The sequence below is a fragment of the Ziziphus jujuba genome, chromosome 4 (assembly GCF_031755915.1).
Source record: "Ziziphus jujuba cultivar Dongzao chromosome 4, ASM3175591v1".
NCBI lineage: Eukaryota > Viridiplantae > Streptophyta > Magnoliopsida > Rosales > Rhamnaceae > Ziziphus > Ziziphus jujuba.
Window position 1 is genome coordinate 30,950,082 of NC_083382.1, and position 23,545 is coordinate 30,973,626.

A 23,545-nucleotide genomic window follows, 5' to 3' on the forward strand; every position below is an offset into this window, starting at 1 on the left:
AACCAAAGTGCTATAGATTTGAGCAAGAACTCAATATATCATTCCTGTACAAAGTAAATTGACATCCGCTATCATTGGATTCCCAAAGTAATAGATCAACAGTTGCTGAAACTAGTAAAGATCCACACAAAGGAGAATCCAGCAGACATATTAACAAAAGTATTTGCTCAAGAGAAGCTGAAGTTGTTAAGAGACATAGTTGGAATGGATGGCAGATGACCATCAGTTTTTAAATGCGGCTGGAAGGGGAGAATTATGAAATCCAGTTGCACCACTGCACCGATATTGTGAAACCAAAAGCTCACCATTTTTGACAATGGTTGCTGCATTTAACACCAAAAACCAACTTGTTGCTGTAACTGTGAGCAAATGTCAGAACCAGTTGAAAATGGTGGCCATGCAACCAACCTTATAAGCCTATAAATAGGCTCCATCCCATTGCATCTCCAAGCCAAGCCGAGCAATCTCAATATCATCCTAAGTGAGGAGTGTTGAGAGCTGTTAAGACTCCAAAGAGAGCTTGAGAGAAGAGTTGAAACTCCAGAAGAGAGATTCCACGTGAGAATCCAAGAGAGAAGTTTTGTGTTTTTGTAATCTATTTCCAAAAGAGTAATAAAATTACATTTTTATTTTTCTTCTCATATTTTTTCTCTACAGTGGTCAGAGAACTACAACATTTTCTTCACAGCAATTAGAAAAACCAGGCAGTAGTTATAGATGATGGCGGAAATGAGAGAAAAAACCAGACAGTAGTTATAGATGACGGCGAAGAGCAGGAGATTGGTAAGAATGGTGGTCATTCATTTTTAAAATTTTTATAAATAATATACATATTTCAACCAGCCAGCACCTCCCGATGGTTTTTTACTTCATAATTATGGATATCTTTGACATGAATGAACGTGATACTGCAGCGACCAAACCTGCCGAAGAGGAGAGCAAAAAGAAAGGAATGATTCTTCCTTTTGAACCATTAACAATGACTTGCCACAATCTCAACTACTTCGTGGACATGCCAAAGGTGTGTTTCCTTTCTTTGAAATTTTGTTCGTGTAAATTCATGATAAACCAGATATATAGGTCCACCAGGTACATGTTTTAGGAGATTACTTATGTAGTTGCTGATGTGAACTGACATTATGGAGATTGTCAAGAAATGACCAAAAAAGGTATACCGGACGCGAGGTTGCAACTCTTGTCAAACATGAGTGGAGTATTTTCACGGGGTGTTCTCACTGATTTAGTTGGGGCTAGCTAGTGGGGCTGGGAAGACCACTTTGGTGGAAGTATTTGCTGGGAGGAAAACTTGTGGCTACATAGAAGGGGATGTTAGAATATTTGGCCATCCCAAAGAGCAACGCACTTTTGCAAGAATATCAGGATACGTTGAGCAAAATGACATACACTCTCCACAATTGACAGTGCTAGTCTCTCTCTTGTTTTCTTCAGCTCGACGTCTTCCAAAGGATGCTAGTGTGAAGAAAAAATGAGTAAGCAGCTGTATGAGGCTCCAACTTGTGCGAATATTTTCACTTTCTGTTTCAAATAATTTAACCATTCTGCAATGTTGCAGGAGTTCGTTCAACAAGTAATGAACTTAGTAGAGCTTGATTCTCTAAAGGATGCTTTGGTTCGTATGCCTGGTAGTTTGGTTGATTCTCTAAAGGACGCTTTGGTTGGTATACCAGCACGCAGTTGGAGTTCCATGCGTATGTCTGGTTAATATGCACCGAAATATTTGGACAAAGGGAATAGTTATAAGGTTAAAAAGATGAGGCCAATAGCAGTATAAAAGGAGCGCAACTTGACCAACCACGTACGCCATATTTTTCTCCAAAAAGAAAAAGAAAAAAAAAAATTCCATATCTTAGTTAATCAATAGCGGAGGAATCTTATTAGGCACCCCTTCCGTGCCCTTGAAACGTTGTTTGTAGGTCTATTGTGGCAGTTAAGCAGAGAAAAATTGGAAACAGGGGCCGAGGGATGGTGGCACGGATTCATGCGTTAACAATTGTATCCTCCTTAATTGAATTTATCGACTTGGAAAAAAATAATAATAATAAGGCAGAGTCCAGGTATATCCCAGAAGTAAAATCAAGTTACAAGGGTATACGATGATTTGATTGGATTTCAAAGCAGCAGCACACCAGTCCGGAGAATCCTTGAGAACAGTGTACGAGTTTCAGGGGAGAGAGGAAAAAGAATAAACAGAAATTTAACTTTTATGTTTTTTTTTCTCGAAGAGGTAAAAAAGAAAAAAAGAGAAAAATAGTGGAAAAGTTAATGATTTGTTTGTATGTATAATCTGATATATATATATATATATATATATACGTATACTGATCTGAAACCACATCTAGATCTCCTTTTCCAATTACGTACTTCCCCACTTTAGTTTTTTCATGCTGCTCTGCAATAAGTATAGTGGAATCTAACGTCCTTGAATGTCCTACACTTGAAGTCTAATATCACAACCTCAATGACTATGAACGAAATTTATTCATAATTATAAGATTTAAATTATATAAAATGAATAAATGGACTTATTTTCATGTAAAAATAATTATGGAATAAAAAGGGAAAAGATAAAAAAGATGAAGAGTAATTTTATTTTTAGTGGCTTTGAGTAACTTATAGCCACATTAATGAAATACTGATTGTTGATCCATTTCTCATGGGTAGGCCATGTTTCATCAACCTTTACGAGTTTCAATATGGTTATAGTCATAAGTTTAATTTTCTCTTGTAGAATTTACATTAGAACAAATAACTCATTCTCCAGTTTAGATAGAAAAAATAAAAAATAAAAAAAGAAAAAAGAAAAAAGAAAGGGCCCTCCAGTAATGACAAATAGGGCCCACTGTATAATGGATCGGCGAATTGGCAAATGGGCGAGTGCATTGCCCAGCTGACCCAAGTTTAAGGATTTGACGGGTCAATCCGAACCCGCAACCGCCAGATCAGCCAACGAACATGACGTCCATTCCCCTCTCCACGACGCAACTACCCATTCCCGTCCAATTCCATTTTTCGCCTTTTGAGTTGTCTTGTGCAGTGGTGGAAATATCAAAGATGGATACTGTAGAATGTCTAATTTTATAGAAATATAAATTGGAAAGGATAGCATAGAAATATTGAAAAAATTCTAGAATTATAAATATTTTATTAAAATTATATATTTTCAATGATAAAACATTCTAGAATTACTAAAAGAATTGATACTGTATCATTATACAATTAAAAATTTCATAAAGCACTATATAAACATTAAAATTTTAATGTATAAAATAAACATAATCAACAGTATAATGTAAAATACCACCTTTCATCAATTTTTTTTTTTAACATTTAGAATTCTTAAAAGTTAAATATTAAATATAATTTTTTGCATATTAACTTAGCAACTATTTTGCAAGGTTTTAAATATTTAAAACTTTCAGTGAAATTTTTCTAAAATTTATATTTTTTAAAAAGTTGAAAATAAATTTAAGTCCAAAATGAAAATGGATATAATTTTTATAATATCTACTAAAATTTTTAAAATTTTGCTAAAATTTTTATAAAATTTTTTGTCAAAATATTAATATTAAATTATTAATAATTTGATTAAAAAATCTATAATATCCATTAAAATGGAAATTTTCAAAATTTACATGAAAAAATTTTGAAAATATTTATGAAAATTTTAAATTTTTTATAAAAAAATTATAAATATTATTAATATTTAGTAAATATTTTACCAAATTAACATTAGTGATACATTTTAATTATCTTTCAAGTATTTAATAATATGAATAAAATGGAATAAATTAAATTGAATAATCTTAATAGATTCTGTTTATTGATCATATATATATATATACTTGTTATATATTTTATATAAGATAAATTTATTAGAATCATTAATTATAAATTAATAGTTGATTATATAAGAATAAAAAATAATAACATAAAAATATAATATTATGTAGAATTGATATTAATAGTATTTAAATTAATAACATTAAGCAAATAAAAATAAAAAAATGATAGAATATATTATATTAAACATAAAAAAATATACTTAATACAAGATCATTATAGTTAATATATTAATAATTATATGAAAAGTTATCAAGAAAATATATATTTTAATAACTCTCTTTTACATTTCATATATTAAAATATTAAGGAGGAAGAAATCAACAATATTTAACCATCTAAGAATTCTATAAATATTAAGATAATATTTATGAAATATAATATAATTGTAATAATTATTTTATCTTAATTAATAAATAATTTTTATCAAATATATATATATATTTGCTATTTTTATTAATAATAATTTATTTATGATTAAATTGATTAAGAGAAATATAATATTTATTCAATATTTTTATAATTGTTATAATCAATTTGATAATTAATTGATTAAATAAGCTAATTCTAAAATTTTAACTAAAATTTTCATTATTTTTTATGAATTTTCATCGATATTCATACTCTTCAATATATTCATAAAAATTTTTATATTTTGAAACTATACTATTTAGAACAATACTGAAATTCTAAACTTTACTATTTTGTTTTATTATTACCTGTAATATTTCATTGTAATTAATAATATTTTATGCGTGCTATTTTAGTTTTTTGAAATGTTTTAATGCAAATTTTATGGAAATAATAGATATTTTGAACATATTTAGTTTATTCATTTTAAAATTTTTTAAACATACTCTTAAAATATTACTTTTCCAAATTTTTACTTTCCTAAATTTTTCCATGTAAAGGTTGAGTAACTTTTATTTATTTATTTTAATTTTAAAATAATAAATTTTTTAAAAAGAACTTTAATTATATAATTTTATTTTTACATTTATTTAATATACCAACGTAATTTATTTATTCACCCAAAGAAAAAACTAATTTAATTAGTAGGTCCAAATCTAGAAGAAGCCCAAATGAAAGACAAGTCCAAATCCATTTACATCCAATAGGTTTAGGGTTGCGACATTGTCTTCCTCCCCACTTTGTCTCGTATTCTGCGATTTTCACATGGCTTCCTCATCTTGCAATAACATTCAACGACTCGTGTTACCTTTTACTCTACAACACGAGAAAATCAACACCCATAAATAAATAGTTTCTTCTCAAGAAAAAAAGAAGAAGTAATTTTTATTTTTATTTTTTTCCTTTTTAAGTCAGATCCTCTGAATCATTTTTTGCTTTCAGAGATGTCGAATCCAAGAGTCACCATCACCCTCGGCCGCACTGGTCAGGTACTCAAAACTTCTTAAAATTCTTACTTTATTTGTTGTTTTAAATTTTTAAAGATGTGATTCCTTTTTTTGGGCTGGATTTGCCTGCTGTTTGATAATTGCTCGAATTTCTGGAAAGAGGAAATAAAAAAAAGAAAGGAAATTGGCACAAAATATGAAAAAGCAGTGACTGAGGATCCATTAGTTTTTAATTATAGATAGCTTTAATTGAAGGTCTGTTTACTTTGTCCCACTGTATTCAGCTGCTAAATCGAGCTGTTCAGCTTAATTATCTGGGGCTAGGTTTGTGTTGGCGATAATTCATTGCTAATGATTATTATTTGAGCTGAAGATTGTTGGTAATCTTGACACGTGAGCTGGTTTTTTTTTTTTTTTTTTTTCCATTTGATTGATTAATTCTATTGAAATTTTGTTTCTGGGCTTTGGTTGAATAACTCATATATTGGACTGGATCAATTTATTCTACTAAATGTGGATTTGTGATTATCTCCGTGTGCGTGAACGTCTCTATTGTTTGTTTCTTTTGTTGAATTGGGAATTTCGAAGGTGGTGGAGAGGGGAGTAACGGATACAAACGTCGCGCGTGGTTATGATGGACCAGTCTCTGGGGGTAAACGATCCATGGAAGAGGGCTTAGGCAGTAGTAGGGCCAATGGTTTTATATCGCCTACCAACAAACGGTGTGTTGTTCTGTGCTCAATCAGATTCCCATTACTTACAGTTTTAAGAAAAATAGGCACATTTTTGGGTTATGGCCTTCAGATGAGATTAGTTGTTGATCATTATTCAATTCAAATATCACAAGATTTGTATTTGCTTATGAGGGTGCGTTGAATATCATTTTTACAGGCGACGAGATGATGGTTTTAGATCAACTATGGGTGATAATACATATCATGGTAATTAAATTTGTGTATATTTGACAAATATTTCTTAAATCGTTTTCTTCTTTATTTGCTCTCTTGCACTGACCCTGGTTCCATGTTATGAGTGAAGATTCTCGTATTAGTCAGTATGATCTCAGATTAAAGCTGATGCGCAAAAACCCCCCTAAGCAAATTCATGGTGTGCATGAAGACCACAACAGAATGGACCTTCGAGTCAAGCTGTCAAAACAGGTTCAATCTCCACCGATACATCCAATGATGGAATACAAGTCTGAGATGAAGGGAAGTAGTCTTTACAGGAAAATGCCCCCTAGAGGAAGTGCGGATGATTTACTCCTGGTGGATTCATTGAGGAATTCTTATTCTTCGCGAACCATAAATGGATTGAGAGCTAGATCCACTGAGAGAAATTTGAGAACTTCCTCACACTTCTCACCTCCAAGAAATTATGATGGAATGTGGAAAATACCAACATTAAGGGAACCTGATGCTTCAAGAGCTGGACGGTTTCCAAACATGGGCATTGGTAATGTTCCTCGACCAACAGCCGGAATACCCATGACAATAAAACCTGCTCCAGAAACTGTCAGACAAGTTTCACATGGTCCACCAGCAAGTTGCAGCATGCAGCAAAATCTACATATGGTACCATTTGCTGGACATTGTAGTTCCAGTTTACTATTTAACTCACTTTTTAAAGCTGAATGTGACTGCTATTTTATAGTTTATTCTACAGTGACCTCTCTTTGTCTTTCTACAGGTGGAGGGACCTATCACGGTTGCTGGTTTGTTACATACACTTGGCTTGGGAAAGTACACTGTTCTTTTCCAGGCTGAAGAAGTAAGTAATCTGCTTTAATAGGATATTTGAAAATAGGATATAAATGCCTCCATTCTTTTGTTCATAATTTGGATGCACATGTAAGCTCTCATGCCTTGATTTCTGAGAAGAGCATATGATGTGCGTTTCCATGACTACTTTTATCTCAGGAAAATAAATGATGCATGTTAAAGAAAAGTGCATAAGAACTACGGTTTTTGTTTTTCTTTTCATCCTTTCTGTTATGAACTTAGTAACGGCATTTCTTAATGCATAAATATACACTTTTTAGTTACCCACTTATCCTATTTACAGGTGGACATGACTGCATTGAGGCAGATGGGAGACAAGGACCTCAAAGAGTTGGGTATACCAATGGTATGTCTTTCCAATTTTTACAAAAGGTTAAGAAAATAATTGGCAGTGTAAAGTTAATTAAGTTGGTAACATACATGGATGTTGTCTATAATGGCATTCATGATTTATTGGAAGGTTTGATATTGTTTTACTTAGGAAGAAGAACAAAATGAAAACTTTATTAACAATTTGGAACAAGAATGGAAATAGATAATGGATAGGATAAATAGATAATGGATAGGAGAAGTCAATTTTTCAAAATTAGTAAATATAACCTAGGGATTAGTCTAATTTTTTGGCACTTAAGCCCTGGTTTTTAATAGTGCTGATATATTATAATTGGCTTGCTTGGATATTATTTTCCACCAAATTTCTTAAGTCGGTATGCAATATTTTCCAATCTTGTGCATGAATTTGATAAGTGCAAGTGTTTTATTTTTCATGTCTGTCAGTTTTGCAAACAGTTTCAATTTTTTAATTCAGTCTCGACAGGGAAGAGAACGAAATTTTAATATCAATTGTTTTCTCCCCTTGTCTATTTAGACATGTGGTATGTGATAGTGTTAGTTTCTGTTGCAATTTCAATTTCAAGTTGTTAGTTGGGATGCTCATTGTGGATGCTTACTCAGCTTTATCAACATAATTTTTTATGAAAACGTTTGTGGGAAAATATTTTTTCTAATGTCATTTTACTTGATCTTGCAGGGACCGAGGAAAAAGATTCTGCTTGCTCTCTTACCCCGTCCGAAACAGCCACCACCATAAACTGGAGCTTTGGATGGTTTCATCGCAAAGAGTGTTAACTTCCGTTGGTAGTTTTGATAAACAGTGTAAAGACATAGCATAGCGAATTGAGTGGGAATACATTTGACATTGAAGTTAGAGATTGAGAGGCTGCCTTTGTGTGGCTATATATTTGTTTAGTGGTTCATTTAAACAAATGATTGTGTGCTTTTCATGTTGTATTTAGCATGTATATTACCAACATTTCCCATTGCACTGCAATTGTTATATGAATTGCAAGGTTTGGGCATATCTTGATTTCGTTCGTTTTTGTGGTTTAAAATTTTAATTAAACAAATATAGGATGAAGAACTATGAATATTAATGTGAATTTAAAGGCAGGGAAGAACCTGGGCATATGTATAGATTATTAATTACAAGATTTGGTGGATGCAGAAAAACTCAGGTTGAAAACAATATGAGCTTAAAGCTGGTATTGAATTATAGGTCTTAAATCAACATGAGCCATATATGAATAAATACAATACGGTAATTTGATAATTAATAAAAGAAACCGAATATAAATCACTCTCAGCAAGCTTTGACTGATGGGGTAGACGGAGGAGACACGGAACCAGGCTCGGTGGCTTTGCTACAATCTTTGCCTTTCCTTGACGCCAAAGCTTCCAAGAACTTATTGTTCCACCAGCCACCATTTCCACCAACCACCGACGACGATGCCGCTTTCGAAGAAGAGGTCCGGCGACAAGCATGGTCGGCGGGGAAGCGGTGCTTGAGGCAAACCTTGAGGTGGCAGGTTTTGCAAGTGCTGGTGTTGGAAAAGGTCAGAACCTCCTTGCAGCGCCTGACGGGGCAAGTAGGTTTCTTGTTCTTGGCAGGGTCACAGGTACCAGAGTTCTTGTGGGCCTCGAGCAAGGCCTTGTCGTCGTCGTGTTGGCCGGTGGTTTCGATGGAGGTGGAACAGGTTTGGCAAACGAGGACTCTTCTGCTGTTGTGGTCGGATTTGGGGCAGTGGTGGGACTTGTAAGATCGATGCTCCAGGCAAAAGACCTTGCGACAACCATCGCAGTTGAAGGGTAGGAAATCGAGTTGATGGCAATCGGAGTGCTCGCAATGAGCTCCCAAGTCAGGAAAAGCTTCTGTTCCTCCTCCCATGGCGGTTACTTTTGAATTTTGGGGCAAAATAGAGAATTTGGATGAATGTTTTGTGTTATTTTGCAGAAAAGAAATATTGGAATTCGAATTTAGACAGCGATGCCAAGTTTACGCTGTTTATATTTACAAAGGTTGGCTTGGGGAGCAAGCCAAATCCCATCCGAAGGAGGCTGGGAAAGTAAATTTACCGCGTGGTCCTCTGCCACGTCGACTTTCTAAATAATTAAAAAATTATAGATATGCGCGTCATTGACACGGTGCCGCGCTTTTTTATTGCTCTTTTTTTTTGGCGACAAATTGGAATGGGCCGGTCGTGTAATTAGATTCTCTACGAATTCCACCTTCATCTTGTGTTCCTGTGAACACCCAAAATCCATCAATAATATTCAATCTCTTTTTACTTATTTGTTTATTTTCATACATAGGGATTTGATTAATTTATAGAATCTGATTGACTCTCCGCTTCGACTAAATAATAACATTAAAAAAAAAAGAGTAATCACTTAAATACTTTTTTAAATTATTTCACGTAAATGCAACCCATAAAATGTGTATTAATTATTATTAATAGTTAATTCAGCTCTTTTTGAAAGTTAAATTAAAAATTTTAAATCTTACTTCATTTGATAAGTTTTTTACCGTATGAAAACTATATATATAAAATATTTATGTGTTAGTTTATTTATTATTATTATTATTTTTCTTTAACAGAGAGAGAACAAAAATGGAAAAAGTAGACACGGGTAAGTTTAAGTGGCTTCCATGCATTTTAAGCCTACTTGAATAATTGAAATCAGAGCCAGCATTTATACATTTATATGTAGTTTGAAGGGAGGAGCAAAGATGTTTTCAACTTTCTTTCTTTTCTTTATTAATTGCAGCAAAGAATCCAATTCTTTCCCCATACAAAAAGTATGGACCCCACACAGAAACCCCACATGATTTTTAATCATCTTCTGACCTGACCCACCCAAATAAGCAAAAGTATATAGATGGTGAAAATCAGCGAGATTTACGTATATATATAGTTTTATATTCACGCTTTTGTACATAAAGGAACACTTTAGTCAATTAAAAATGTCTGAAACCTCTTTCCACCAAGATGCAATTTACGGTACAATGTAACCTTTACCACCTTACAATCAAATTTGACTTTTAGCTGCTGTAGAATCAGTGCGCACTATGTACTCATAGCCTACTAACCTCAGTTGCTTCCTCTTCTTTTAGCTCATTTGTATACATATGGTCTTGACTGCAGGTCTTTTCAAAATTTTGTTGTCCAACTTTCAAGTTTATTTTAACAATTATATATAAACAAGATGAATAACAGCTAAAAAGTTTGAGGTTCTTTTATGTCACACTGGCCAAGGCATTTATAAAATGGTTATACACAACTTTTGTTTCTATAATTGTCATAAACACTGCATAAAGACAACAAATTGAAGATTCATGTTGAAATGGGTCTAAGAGGCAAATCAGAAAAGAGTAAGATCATTCGCCAATAATGCTAATTACAATTAATTCAAGTAATGACATTTTTAAGAGAACTACTTATAATTATTCCCCGGTAGGATCCATTAGTTAATGTCACAATAATATGTTTTACCATTAATAATTCTGGCCAGTCCTTGGCTGTAGGAGTTACTGAACATTGACCATTATCAAACAAAAAGGTCCATGACAATTTGTAAAGGTATACAGAACCCACTTTTTCAAAAGTTGAAAGCATGATTAATTGATTACATGCTCGTGATATAAGAAGAAGACAACACAACCAAAATTCTTAGTGTGTACCATCATACACATAAATGAAACCAATACCAGGATCCTTTTTAGATGCTATATTTGGATGCTAATACAAGTTTAGAATGAAAAACTCAATGATATACCTTTTTAATAGGTCCTACTTAATTAAAAGGCATGCTTAATTGCTGGGTACCAATGACAATCCACAACCTTAATCAATTGTTCAAATATATTTCAACACTTGAAATTATGTTTTAGGTTGTCAAAGATGTTCGACAAAGATCGTTTTAAAATATCAAATGTCTCATTCTCATGTGAAAAGATCATTAGGTGATCTAGTTTTATAAGCCAATTGAGCACTCTGTTGAAAATTATTTGGATCCCAAATAATAATACAAGCTACCATAATTTTCATTCGGAAAAAAAAAAAAAAAAAAAAAAACACTTGGATTTGCTAATGGATGAATGCTATGAGAAACTGTGTAAAATTGACTTTTTTCGAAAATGATTACTACCCACCTCGATAATTTCTTTGTAAAAAGTTAAAAGTTGGGTTTAACCTATTACAATTTTACAAATATGGTGGTTGTGGTAAAAAATCAGACTACTTCATGCTATACATGAATTAAAGTAAAAGGGAAAAATAAAAAGATAAAATGGTTGGTACCATAAAAATGAAAAATCTTCATGTTATAGATTTTAAAATCTGGCCAGATTAAGAGAAAGAAGCTAGATTTAGATTAGAAGAGTGGGCCATATATACTATATTGAGAAGCCAAAAGAGAATCAATCACTTTGGTGTTAAAAGGAGAGATTTATCCAGCCTAGAACACTCATAAAGTCAATAAATATACCAAAGCCTACATAAAACTTAGGAATTAAGATTGCAATAATACTGAAGGTAGTGGCTTGTTGATGAATGGTCAGGCCCATTTGCCTACCAAAAAATATAAAAACATTTTTGTAGAAAAAGAGGGCATAGAGGGTCCCTTTGTTCCTTTGGAATTTCTGAACAAGTATAATGGGGTTAAAAAGCAACCAGAGCTGGAGCAGAGCATGTATTGTATATAAAGTTGCCATTCAAAAAGTTTTGTGAATCAAAAGAATGGTCCAAGAAATGCCATATATTATCAACCATTCTTAAAGCTAACTCTATTGAGTCACGGATTCAAAATCTTCTTAAACTTCAAAAGCACTTAAACAAAATCAAGACTTGAATAATTTCATGCTGTCTTTTGTTAATTAGCTTAAATAAAAGTAGGAAGGGGAGAAGAAAAAAATGTTTAATTTACCGAATATTTGTAATATCCCAATCTAACCCAGTTGGATGATAAATTTTAATCCTAAAATCTATGTCAGAAATCAGAATTGTCTGCAGTCTAATTATAAATAAACTAGCAAAACATATATAAATAAAAGCTTTCCAGTTCAATATAGTTTTTTTTTTTTTTTTTTTTAATCTTTAATCGATGACCTAATTGTACCAGATCAGAAACCATTAATACAATCAAGGAGGAACTTTTCTGTTTTTAGAGTTTCAGCCACAATTGATACGGACAACAAACAGAAAAATAATAATAATAATAATAATAAATAATAATCTCATAATTTCTCATTATTAAGGTTAAACTCTTGCAACTCTAATTCACTCGAATCAATTAATAATTTTCTCTTGACTTCTATTGTTATCATAGTTCACCATTATTGCTGTAGAAAGCCATACTAGTGGATGCATTTGTCAGAAATATAAGATTTTAATTTGATTTTTTTTATTAAACCTTTATTTATCTAAGATTTTTCTCCACAACATAATTTTTTTTTTCCCATAAAAATCACATTTTTTTTATTAAGTTATTTCAAATCGATAAATAGAGAATAAATTAAACAAATAATTTGCAGGTAAAATTCGATAATAACTAATATATTTTCATTCATTGAATATGTTTTTTATTTTTTATTTTTTTCAGCAATAATTCATTGTATATGGTATATTTTAGTTTGTTAGTGGATTTTTAATTAGATTATAATGACATGAAATGAATATTACTTAAAAGAAAAAGAAAAAAGATAAGGATAAAAATGCATTTAGAGTGATCTTTTTCTCAGTGTAGATTTCCATACGTTATTAACTCTCTGTTTTTTTTTTTTTTTTTTTTTCATTGGACTAGAAATTTCCGAAAGCAAAGGAGTCCGAATCCCAGCAGCCAACTCTCACATAAACCCAACAATTCTTTTCCCATTCGCTATCAACATTTCATCACTCACATCCAACAAACTCTATCTCTATTCTCTCTCTCTCTCTCTCTCTCTCTCAATCTCTCTGCCGCTTTTGCAAAGCTCCATCTTAGACCTGGTCTTCATCAAAAACGACCTTCCTACTTCTATTACCTTCTTCTCCAACTTCATTGGTCGATTTCCACGCAACAAATCTTGTTCTTTTTTTGTTTTTGGCCCGTTGTGGAGTGTTAGCAATACCCAAATCTGATTCTTTTTTATCAACATAAGGCAATGGATTTTCAGCAGACATTTCTCCTGTTGGTGATGTATAATCAGTCGAATAGTTAAAAAAGGGTTGGTTTTTGTGTGTATATTTTGTGCTTTGAGAGAGAGTATTGGCTATGGAATTTCAAGAGGGTTTGATGAAGTTGACGGTCCATAAACCTTTGGAAAAGCAATGGGTATTCTTCAGAGACACAGAAACAGAGAAAGTAGTGACTCAGATTGATTCTCCCAAACGCAGATGGAAGCTCTTCCACAGGTCATCATCGTCTACCCTTTCATCAAAATCCTCCCAGCCCCCGAGGGAGTTTCTATGTCCTATCACTGGGTCTTTAATGGCCGAACCAGTCATCGTCTCCTCTGGTCACACCTTCGAAAGCGCCTGCGTTCAAGTTTGCAAAGCTTTGAACTTTATACCCACTCTTACTGACAATTCTACGCCCGATTTCTCCTCTGTAATTCCGAACCTCGCACTCAAATCCACCATTCTCAGCTGGTGCAAGAATTCTTCTATTGATCCTCCAAAACCACTCGATTCCAAATCGGCCGAGAAGCTCGTCCGTACGTTCATGGCGTCCCAGGCCCAAAAATCAAACACCCAGAATAATAATAATAATAATAATAATAATAAAGAACCACCAGGCAATGTGGTCGTTATCTCAGAAAAGGAGCTACTGGAGAGGGTCAAAGAAAATCCTCCATTGAATTTGAACCACGCATCGACCGAGGTTACTCGCCGATCGAATCATTTCTACCCGAGCTCCGACGAATCGATAGGAACGAGAAATTCGATGCTTCCTCTACCACTGGCAACTCGACCTAGTTGCTGCTCTTCGTCATCTTCGTCTTCTTCGTCCGCAGAAATCGAAATCCAAAACCCTAATTCATCCAACGAGGAAGAGGAAATGTTGACGAAGTTCAGAAGTCCTCAAGTGTTTGAAGTCGAAGAGGCTCTGATACGGCTGAGAAAGATTACGCGGACCAGCGAGGAAGCTAGGGCCCAGCTCTGTACCCAACGCTTGCTTTTGACTCTTAAATCTTTGATCCTCTCCAGGTACACAGGGATTCAGGTGAACTCGCTCGCAGCTTTGGTTAATCTCTCACTCCAGAAATCAAACAAGGTTAATATCGTACGGTCAGGAATTGTTCCCCATCTTGTTGATGCTCTCAAGGGAGGATCCCCTGAGGCGCAGGAGCACGCTTCCGGTGCACTCTTCAGCTTAGCACTCAATGACGACAGCAAGACCGCCATTGGAGTTTTGGGTGCTTTGCCACCTTTGCTTCACTTGCTCCGATCCAATAGTGAGCGGACTCGGCATGACTCGGCACTCGCTTTGTACCATCTCACACTTGTTCGGAGCAACCGGTCCAAGTTGGTGAAAGACGGTTCGATTCCTGTTCTATTGGGCATGGTGAGGTCGGGTCACATGGCGGATCGGATACTGCTGATATTGTGTAACTTGGGTAGCAGTTTGGAGGGGCGGGTCGCGCTGTTGGATGCGGGTGCGGTGGATTGTTTAGTGAACATGTTGAGGGGCGAGTCGTGCAGTGAGTCAACTCGGGAGAGCTGTGTTGCCGCGTTGTACTCGCTGAGTTTTGGGGGTTTGAGGTTTAAAGGATTGGCAAAGGCTGCTGGGGCAATGGAGGTGTTGAGGAAGGTGGAGAGAGGAGGTAGTGAACGGTCAAGAGAGAAGGCCAGGAAGATTATAGAGGTGATGAAAGCAAGAGAGAAAGAAGAAGAGGAAGAGGTGGATTGGGAGGCGCTGCTTGAATCAGGGTTGGGATTGGGGAGTCAGAGTCGACACCGACTCGGTGATGGATTGGATGGGTCAAAAGCTAACTCGTCCGAGTTTTGAGTTTAGTGGAGTATAGTGGATTTGGAGTTTTCTTTTTATTTATTTTTGTGGGCTTTTTGCTTATTTGGGTTCGGGTTGGTATTGATGGAGATGTTGGTTATATATATGTTTTACAAAATGGGTTTTTGTTATTTGCTCTCCATGAGTTTTTCAACCATCTGCACAGAAGATGTGGGAAGTGAAGTGTAAATAAAAGGGCTGTTTCAGAAAGGTGGTTCTGGAAAAGCATTGTTTTATTTCTTAACATTGTGTTTTTTTTACACGAACTAGGTAGTAAATTTAGACCCAATTTGAGGTGGTCTTTACCCTTCTTTGGGCATAATTATTTCTGCTTACCATGAGGATGATTAAGTGTATGGAGTTTCTGTTTTGTTATTCTGGTGCTGATGAAAGAAAAGAGAATCAATCTGCTAACATAATCTTTCTGTACTCTATTGTCAAATAATTTCCCCTTGTGTTTCTATCTCAGCACCGAAGGCTTATAGAGCTCAAGAGTCCTAGCAAATAATAAGAATGTGAAACTCTTATTGTTTTGATTGCCTTGATTCCAAAGTCCGATATAAGAAAGTTTTACATCGAAGTTCAAAAATAAATTATGAGCACCAAGATTTCTGAGATTTAAATATTTTGCACACACTAAAACTCTTGTTTGGGATTATTTTTTTTTTTTTTTTTTTTTTTTTTTTTGGGTTTTTGTTTCTTTTGGAAGAGCCTCTGTATCCAAATGGATTCATTGCAACTCAACAGCACTTTTGAGGCCTAAAAAGTTTCATATAATTCCACAAGCTGCTACTGAGCCTTACGTTGTACCATTATAAAGCCAACTCAGTTTCGGTTTCTCTGTTTTTTTTTTTTTTTTTTTTCCTTGTTGGGTAAATAGTTTCAGTTTCTCTCCAAAGCAATGTAACTAAGAATTCTGAATCACGATAAGATATTTTACTATTTACCATTCATGTATTGAATTATAAAAAATTCAATCATATCCTAGACAAGAAACATAAGAAGATGTAGCCTGGCGACATCAAATTACATAAAATATAATCAGAACTTTTAGAAGATATAAACACGCACATGCAACACCTAATTCTTACAATAAATATTTTCTTGCTTAAACAGACTCTAGAAACGGACTGTGGAGACAGAGAAGAGACAAAGTTCAACTCAATAACTTGGGCTTCAAATTTAAAAAAGAAAAGGTTAAGGCTTTTCCTTTTGTTTATTCATCGTAGACTTAAAACTCCTTATTCAACGAATGGCAGTGGGGTTAGCAAATAAATCCGTAAATCAAATCTTAAGCTCTCGGGCTTCCACAAACACGCTACTCTAAATTAAATCTGTAATTAATTACAATACACAAGCCGACAAATTTAATCTAATCAACTTTCCACCTAGTTTTGCTGGTGATACAAACGCTAAAGACGGCCAAAACAAACAAATTCTATTTTCTCTTCATCTGTGCATGAGGATGAACATTCAAACAATAAAACAGGACCAAACCTAAGAGAAAGACAGATTGAAAAACCCAGAACCCAGAACCCAGAACACAGAACACATAAAGAAATAAAAATATGTATATTGAAGGTTTAACAAATATCCCGGCTGATACAAAACATGTATACATAAAAAAGGCAAATTACCCAACAAACCCAAACAAGTAGGGCAATCGCCCTCCATCCTCACTCTCTCCCATAACCAATCACCATCACCAACACTAGGCACTAGCTAACCACTCAAAAGACAAAGTCAAAATAAACATTTTAACTCTTTTGAATTGGTTCCTTTTTCTTTTTTCTTCTTTTAATATAAATTAAATATATTTAATTTTTAATTAAACGCATCGCACCTGCGCCTAATCTCTCCTTGCCTTCCGGTTTTGATTCCGTAGAGGCTGAGCTTCTCCATTGCTCGAGTAAATGCCTGAAAGAACTCGGTCTGATTGCTGGCGTACAACCCCACAAACGGCTTCGTCCTCGGGTCATTGTTGAGGCCGTGATCGGATTTCAGTACACCCAAACCCCTTGGCAGGTTCTGGAAATATAAGTTGTCGAACTTGTTCGGAGTCATTATGTCGTTGAAAACCGACAATGTTGGGTTCTTCGGGTAATCAGCACAGGCACTCTTCAAGCCGGTTGCGAATCTCGGGTTGTATTGCGGATCGGTCTGTTCTGTTTTGCTGTAGTTATAGATCCCGGAGATGAATTCCTTACAGTGCGAGAACCCAATGGTGTGAGCACCGCTCAAAGCCACCATTTCTTGGACGGAGAAACCCCTCGATGCGAAGATTTGAATGATTTGGTCCATGGACATGGTGGGCCTAGGTAGATTGCCTTCAACAAGGGAAGCTTTGGAGACTTGGCCGTCTCTGCGGCCCAAACCGACGTTGTAATAAGGACCACCGACCATGGTGACCAGGTCGCGGGTCGCAGCGGCGAGAATGTCGGCACATGAAACGACGCCGGGGCAGGTGAGCTCGAGCTGAGTCTTGGCTCTGACGACGACATCGAAGGCGTCTCCGGGGAGAGACAAGTTGATGTCGGCATCTCGCTCGGCGGTGTTGAAAGGGGTGGAGGTGATGAGGGTAGATGCATCGCAGCCGGTGACGAAACAGTCATGAAGGAAGAGGCGGAGAGTGGCGGCGGCGGTGCTGGGGTTGGTGATCTGCTTGTTGGTGATGGTATCCTGAATGATCTTGTTGAAGCTGGGGCATTTCCTAGCGTAGTAGTTGTTATAGAGCCTTGCCTCCGATGGAGGGCTCAGAACCGCTAGAGATGAGAGCAAGAGAAGAACAAGCATTGCCATGGTTTAAGCTTTTGTTCTTCTTAGCTTGCAAAATCACAGAGAGTGAGAGAGAAAAACGGCCTTTTTAGTGAGCTCCAAACAGAGTCTGATAGATTTAGGAAAGAAGAGGCTTTTGTTTTTTCTTTTTTTCTTTTTTTTTAACTGGGAAAGTGTGATTAAAGAATCCACGCGCCACTCTCCGCATCTATGAGCCACCACCAATCACGGGATGAGTGATGGGTGTGAGGGCCCACTCGAAGTTTGGAAGCTCGTGCGCGTGGGGTATTTGTCCGAGAGATTCAACTTCAAAAGCCAGAAAAACTGCCACACGACACGTAGTCAATAAACTGTTCATTCAATATACAACATGGCCGTGATTCTCTTTCTCCTTCATGAAAATGAGCGTTTAATCCAGCTGTGTCCATCCATTCTACGGTTTAGCTGGGGTCGTTTCCATATAAATCCAGTTCGCAGAACGATCTGCACATGGCACGTGGTATAGAGGTTGGCAAAGTAGCGCATTGGATTACTTTAATGCCCTTGTGTCGCGTAAAGCGGCGGGCTGTGGTTGGTTAATTATTTTGATTGCTGAGTTGTGATTCCCAGAGGATTGACAAACGGTGACATATTGGGGTTTGGACCTACTCTCTCTCTCTATCACCCGTCTTGATCAAACGGTTATCCTACTAGCGGCGTTCATTAAATAATTTATTTTCATTTAAGAAAAAAAATGTAAAAAAAGAATTAGATTTAATGATATTTTAATTTTTAAAAACTGATATTTAGGCAGCAAAACAAGAGCTGGAAAAACGGTGTGTTTGGCGCATATTTCGTCCATCACATGATGGATTATGCATATTTGCTTGCTTGACCATTGATTTTTAAACCACTCATCCCAATCATAATCATAATTAGAAGAAACGAGACTGCTGGGACCCATACTTATAAAACAGCGGTGATTCGGTTGTGGTGTTTTTTGAATGCGTGTAGGGGCAAATTATATATCTATCTATATATATATGTATATATTTTTGGTTGGAGGATGTCATTAGTCATTACTATGAACAAAAGTTTGGATTGGATTTTATGCTATAGGTTTTTGTATTTTTGCAATTTGTGTGTGAATGGGGATGTTTCACAATTTTTGCCTGTATTGCTCTCCTAATGTGATTAACGTATTAAAGTGGAAATTAAAAATGCATATATAATGTGCATATGTTGGTACAAGACATCTTAATTATATGAACACTGGCTTTATTACTCTTCATTTTGGGTCCCAATATGAAGATTTGAATTCAAAATTCTGGCATGAAAGGCAACTGGAGGATCTAGATTTGTTACTTTAAAATAATTAATTGGGTTCTGGGACTAATTCATAATCTTGATAAGATGTAAAATAAAAAGAAACAATGCATGGGGGTGCATTTCCTTCCTAAAGTTCTTTCAGTTCTCTTTTGGCATATGCAATCAATTTCTTTTACAAAGTGTCGGTGAAAGGTTAACAGCTTTCAAGTGTCTTCTAATCAGGCTGTTCAATTTAAAGATTTTTTTTTTCCCCCCAATTTAGTTATAAATTGGAACCAAAAAAAATATATATATATATATATATATATTTATATGAAGTTGGAGATACGCTTTGGGTTGTGGGCCTGTGAGAGTGGCAGAAAAAAAATGGCAATCGCATTCTGTCAATAGAAGGCCACAACAATAAAAACAAAATGAGAAAATGAGGAATAAATAACATGGAAGAACAGGTGACATCACAGAGCTTTGGTGGAGCACAAAAGCATGTGGTGAGCTACCAAAGAGGGTCCCCATGGAAAGCCCATTTCCTGGTTTCCAAATTATCTTTTATGGCTTTGCATTAACAAATAACAGCTCATCCCTAACTCAAAATCCTAATATGAATACAGCTATATCATGCTTCAACGATGGTCCACAAACCCCTTTAAGACCTAAGGTTGGTGAGAAATTTGACAAATCTTTATCATGAAGTTTCAATATTCAAACCTTCCCCTTTATGTTATTCTTTATATGGAGGCTTCCCTTCTTTTATTTTGGTAACATTGCAATGCATATATAGATTCTTGTTTTATTCAGGGATTGAGAAAAAAAAAAAAAAAAAAAAAATCTTAATCTGACCTCACTTGAACCAATATAGTGTTGGTTTATGTTACCGAATTGACAAAAAGTAAATATAAATTCGTCTAATCTTGAAAGGAAATTAACAAACATGTATTATTTATGTCCAAAAAGCAAGAAAGTGAAAATTAATACATGAGCAAACAAAGATGCAGGCACAAACATGGCGTAAAATCTGAGTAAAATAGTCGTCAAAATCAATAGGGTGAGACTGAGACAGGAATATACTGTGGCAGATAAGATTTACTCTGATATGAAATTTAAAATATTAGATCATAGATAGGTGGAGACCAGGTACCCTTAGCATATTCTTCATATGCTCGAGAGTTCATGAAGTGGTGGAGTTGTGAGGTTGAGGAGCCTTCCATAGTTTTCTTGTAATCTTCCCACCATTTCATGAAGCTGCTACCCCTTAAGAATATTTCAGAGGATACTTGATAGTTCTTCAGCAAACCCCACAAGTACTTCTCAAACTCTTTCAACTTGTTCTTTTTCTGTTCAACACCAAAATTTTCTGTCTTCAACAAATTGCATAAAACGATAGCTTCCTCAACTTTTGCCCAGAAACATGAATCTATTGTCAGAATTGAAGCTACATTTTCCTTCTTTGAGTTATTCTGATTGCTTTCTGAATTATTTTCTTCTTTCAGCCATTCCTCCAACCTGATGTAATGACGAGATCTTCCTTGAGTTTCATAGTTGAGTTTGTTTTCCTTGTAGTACTCAGCGATGTCAAGTGGTTCAACCATCCTTCTGTAGTTTGTTCCTGCACCTAGCCAACGAGTCCGTAAGGAGGCTCCTTCCTTCTGGGGCTTAGTTTCTACTTCTTTAACCATGTCTATCCAGTAATTTGTGAGGTCTTTCTTGAACCCTTCAACCTTAATGTCCCATTCATTCAACTTTTTTTTGTAGACATCATAGTAACCAGTTTTCTGATCTTTAGACCATTTCTTGTACCATTCCAAGTAGGCCATATTTATTTTCATATCATTCAACTTCTTAGAGGGATTGAATGACTTCTTTGAAATCACACGCTTTTCCCGATTTACCAGATTTATTATGTTTATTTTCTGCTGCTGTTGATGCTGCCATGAATTTAAGAAACTAGATGAGGAAAAAGCAGAGCTTTGGGAGATCTAATACAAAAAAAAAAAAAAAGAGGTTATACTTAAATGAAAAGACATTACATTTCCATTTTCTTTTAAAAAAATTCATTTCCTCTCCACAAAAAAAAGAGGACCATATTTATTTTCATATCATTCAACTTGGTACAGGGATCCAATGGCTTCTTCTTTTCAATTATGTCCTTTTCCTGCTTTATCAGAGTTTGTATGTCTATTTTCTTCTGCTGCCATGTATTTTAAGAAATTAGGTGAGGCATGCAGAAGTATAGTTTTGGGATCTCTAAATTGTAAACCAAACAGAACGAGGTTATAATTAAATGAAAATATATCACATTTTCATTTTCTTCAATGACAATTCATTTGATCCCCACAGCATACAGATAATCAAAAGTTCTGTGAAAGTATTGAACTTTAGTTACCTTTGGAGGGCCTGTTAGTATTGCTTTGATTTGTTTATAAATGCCTGTGTCAAATGGTTTCTCGGCCAAATTATCCCTCAGTACTCCTCTATCCCAATCAACAGGCTCGGTTGCATTTCTGCAAATGGTTCGACCATTAAGCTTTTCCACCATTTCTTGGTAATGATTAATAACCAAGGCTTCATGAGGATATCGATTCTGAACACCATATGAGGCACTTGCAGGCAACAATTCCAGAATAGAATCAGGGTGGCCAAAACAAGCACACCCTGATTCAGAACAGATAAGGAATGTCCCAAATGGTTTATAAGCACCAGTTTGATGGACAGGATTGTGGTGTAGGAAGATTCTAGGTACTGGATCTTGGTTAGAGACTACATGCAGGAAGCAAGAGTTCCATGTTTGGGATTGAAAGATAGCTTTCTGTAGGCTGCTGTCACCGACAAGGGGTGAACCAAAAGTGATGCAAAGTGGGCGTTTGGTTTTTGATAAGTCCATGTTGTCCAACATCCATAAGGTGAAGAGCGAAGCAATTGAGCCTCCCAGAGAGTGTCCAGTGATAATCAATGGGATATTTTTGGGGACTTGACAAAACTGCATGCAATCAAAATAAAATTTTCCAAATCGTCTAGTGAGTATAAATGATACAAATTCAATTTCAAGCTCGTAACAATCTCAAAGTCTCACATGGGAGGCTTTATCTTCCTATATATAAATCTAGACCTTCCGCAACATATATTCGACTTTTCTTCAGGTAGTTAATTAAGCTAGTAAGACTCCAGCTTTAAAATTTATTTCTCGAAACATACAGGACGTGAAGAAGAAATTTTAGATTCTTAAACGAAGAAAGAGAGTTACCTGATTTTTAAAAGTTTTTCATGATAGGAATCAAAGACGGAAATTGCAGCTTTGTTAATGGAGAAACTTGGGTTGTTTTCGCAGCATAGAAATTCAAAGAGAGGAAAAGTAGATTAGGAAACCAAATCTGCCTCATCTCCATCAAGTGTCCAAGGGGATGTAGCAAAAGCCAAGATGTTGTAGTTTTGTTGGGGGTAAATTTTGCATCTAAGACTTTCATTTGGATCACCATTTTCAAGCAGGTTCGAATTTGCAGCCCATAATTGTTGGAGGAGACCAGAACTAACCACCAAATTTGCCGTTTCTGATCCATTGCTAAACCTGCAATACAAAACCAAATTCAAAGTAAAAAAAAAAAAAAAAAAAAAGGAACACAGCAAAATTACCCAGTTTTAGATTTTTATTCTAAAGGAGAAAGCAACAAGAAAAGAAAAACATTGAACATTTCAACTTACAGAGTCATCTTTGCAACTCTGTAATATCCCTGAAACTCAGTAGAAAGATAAGATTGTAACTCAAGATGCCAATTCAAGCCAACTTTTATTTTCTTATAAACAATACAAATTAACTTTTTCATTAAATAAATAATGACCCCACGAAAGCTACCAAGACACAGAGACCGATGACGACCAATAAGGCAAGAGGAAACTTCTTGGCTGATTGCATTAAATTTCTTTCTAGTCAAGTAAGGTAGTATTAGGGAAAGTTAAAATCCGAATGACTTTTGGGTTTAGGGAATAAGATGTTAAATAAATTAATAATTGTGGATTTAACATAATTAATTATTTATTTATAGGATCTATTTATGCCATTAATAGGATTGATTTATTCTAATATTTTGTAGTAAGGTCCTTGGTTACACACTCTCTATAAGACTTTAATTGACCCATTGGACTGCA

The 23,545-nt window shown here is 35.1% G+C and overlaps 5 protein-coding genes and 1 long non-coding RNA gene across 6 annotated transcripts; 2 read left to right on the forward strand and 4 right to left on the reverse strand.

Annotated features, from left to right (window-relative positions):
• Window positions 1–4,954: 4,954 nt before the first annotated feature.
• Window positions 4,955–8,358, forward strand: LOC107415445 (uncharacterized). The gene is made up of 7 exons (XM_016023772.4): window positions 4,955–5,261; window positions 5,808–5,941; window positions 6,111–6,160; window positions 6,258–6,793; window positions 6,909–6,989; window positions 7,284–7,346; window positions 8,031–8,358. Exons 1-7 carry the CDS (start codon window positions 5,217–5,219, stop codon window positions 8,088–8,090), a joined length of 969 nt encoding a protein of 322 aa, XP_015879258.1. The 5' UTR covers window positions 4,955–5,216; the 3' UTR covers window positions 8,091–8,358.
• A 157-nt stretch (window positions 8,359–8,515) lies between these two features.
• Window positions 8,516–9,374, reverse strand: LOC107415446 (zinc finger AN1 domain-containing stress-associated protein 12). The gene has a single exon (XM_016023773.4). The coding sequence runs from the start codon at window positions 9,222–9,224 to the stop codon at window positions 8,640–8,642; it is 585 nt and encodes a 194-aa protein (XP_015879259.1). The 5' UTR covers window positions 9,225–9,374; the 3' UTR covers window positions 8,516–8,639.
• Window positions 9,375–13,129: 3,755 nt separating this feature from the next.
• Window positions 13,130–15,700, forward strand: LOC107415434 (U-box domain-containing protein 40). Its single transcript, XM_016023758.4, has one exon. It carries the CDS (start codon window positions 13,589–13,591, stop codon window positions 15,323–15,325), a length of 1,737 nt encoding a protein of 578 aa, XP_015879244.3. The 5' UTR covers window positions 13,130–13,588; the 3' UTR covers window positions 15,326–15,700.
• Window positions 15,701–16,878: 1,178 nt separating this feature from the next.
• LOC107415435 (peroxidase 31) lies at window positions 16,879–18,222 on the reverse strand. The gene has a single exon (XM_016023759.4). The coding sequence runs from the start codon at window positions 18,122–18,124 to the stop codon at window positions 17,150–17,152; it is 975 nt and encodes a 324-aa protein (XP_015879245.2). The 5' UTR covers window positions 18,125–18,222; the 3' UTR covers window positions 16,879–17,149.
• A 2,094-nt stretch (window positions 18,223–20,316) lies between these two features.
• On the reverse strand, window positions 20,317–22,085 carry LOC132799311 (senescence-associated carboxylesterase 101-like). Its single transcript, XM_060816100.1, has 2 exons — window positions 21,789–22,085; window positions 20,317–21,330 (listed from the first exon to the last, which is right to left on the reverse strand). Exons 1-2 carry the CDS (start codon window positions 21,939–21,941, stop codon window positions 20,506–20,508), a joined length of 978 nt encoding a protein of 325 aa, XP_060672083.1. The 5' UTR covers window positions 21,942–22,085; the 3' UTR covers window positions 20,317–20,505.
• Window positions 22,086–22,246: 161 nt separating this feature from the next.
• LOC107415387 (uncharacterized) lies at window positions 22,247–23,246 on the reverse strand. Its single transcript, XR_009638526.1, has 3 exons — window positions 23,102–23,246; window positions 22,647–22,967; window positions 22,247–22,382 (listed from the first exon to the last, which is right to left on the reverse strand). It is a non-coding gene; the product is annotated as an uncharacterized LOC107415387 (long non-coding RNA).
• Window positions 23,247–23,545: the final 299 nt, after the last annotated feature.

What these genes read in the sequence shown, in the direction of transcription:
- LOC107415445 (XM_016023772.4), top strand. Translation starts at nt 5,217, where the DNA reads ATGTCGAATCCAAGAGTCACCATCACCCTCGGCCGCACTGGTCAG. An exon ending in GGGTGATAATACATATCATG is followed by an intron (nt 6,161 to 6,257) that starts GTAATTAAATTT and finishes TTATGAGTGAAG; the next exon opens with ATTCTCGTATTAGTCAGTAT. An exon ending in TTCTTTTCCAGGCTGAAGAA is followed by an intron (nt 6,990 to 7,283) that starts GTAAGTAATCTG and finishes TCCTATTTACAG; the next exon opens with GTGGACATGACTGCATTGAG.
- LOC107415446 (XM_016023773.4), bottom strand. Translation starts at nt 9,224, where the DNA reads ATGGGAGGAGGAACAGAAGCTTTTCCTGACTTGGGAGCTCATTGCGAG.
- LOC107415434 (XM_016023758.4), top strand. Translation starts at nt 13,589, where the DNA reads ATGGAATTTCAAGAGGGTTTGATGAAGTTGACGGTCCATAAACCTTTG.
- LOC107415435 (XM_016023759.4), bottom strand. Translation starts at nt 18,124, where the DNA reads ATGGCAATGCTTGTTCTTCTCTTGCTCTCATCTCTAGCGGTTCTGAGC.
- LOC132799311 (XM_060816100.1), bottom strand. Translation starts at nt 21,941, where the DNA reads ATGGTGGAAAAGCTTAATGGTCGAACCATTTGCAGAAATGCAACCGAG. An exon ending in TACTAACAGGCCCTCCAAAG is followed by an intron (nt 21,331 to 21,788) that starts GTAACTAAAGTT and finishes AATTCATGGCAG; the next exon opens with CATCAACAGCAGCAGAAAAT.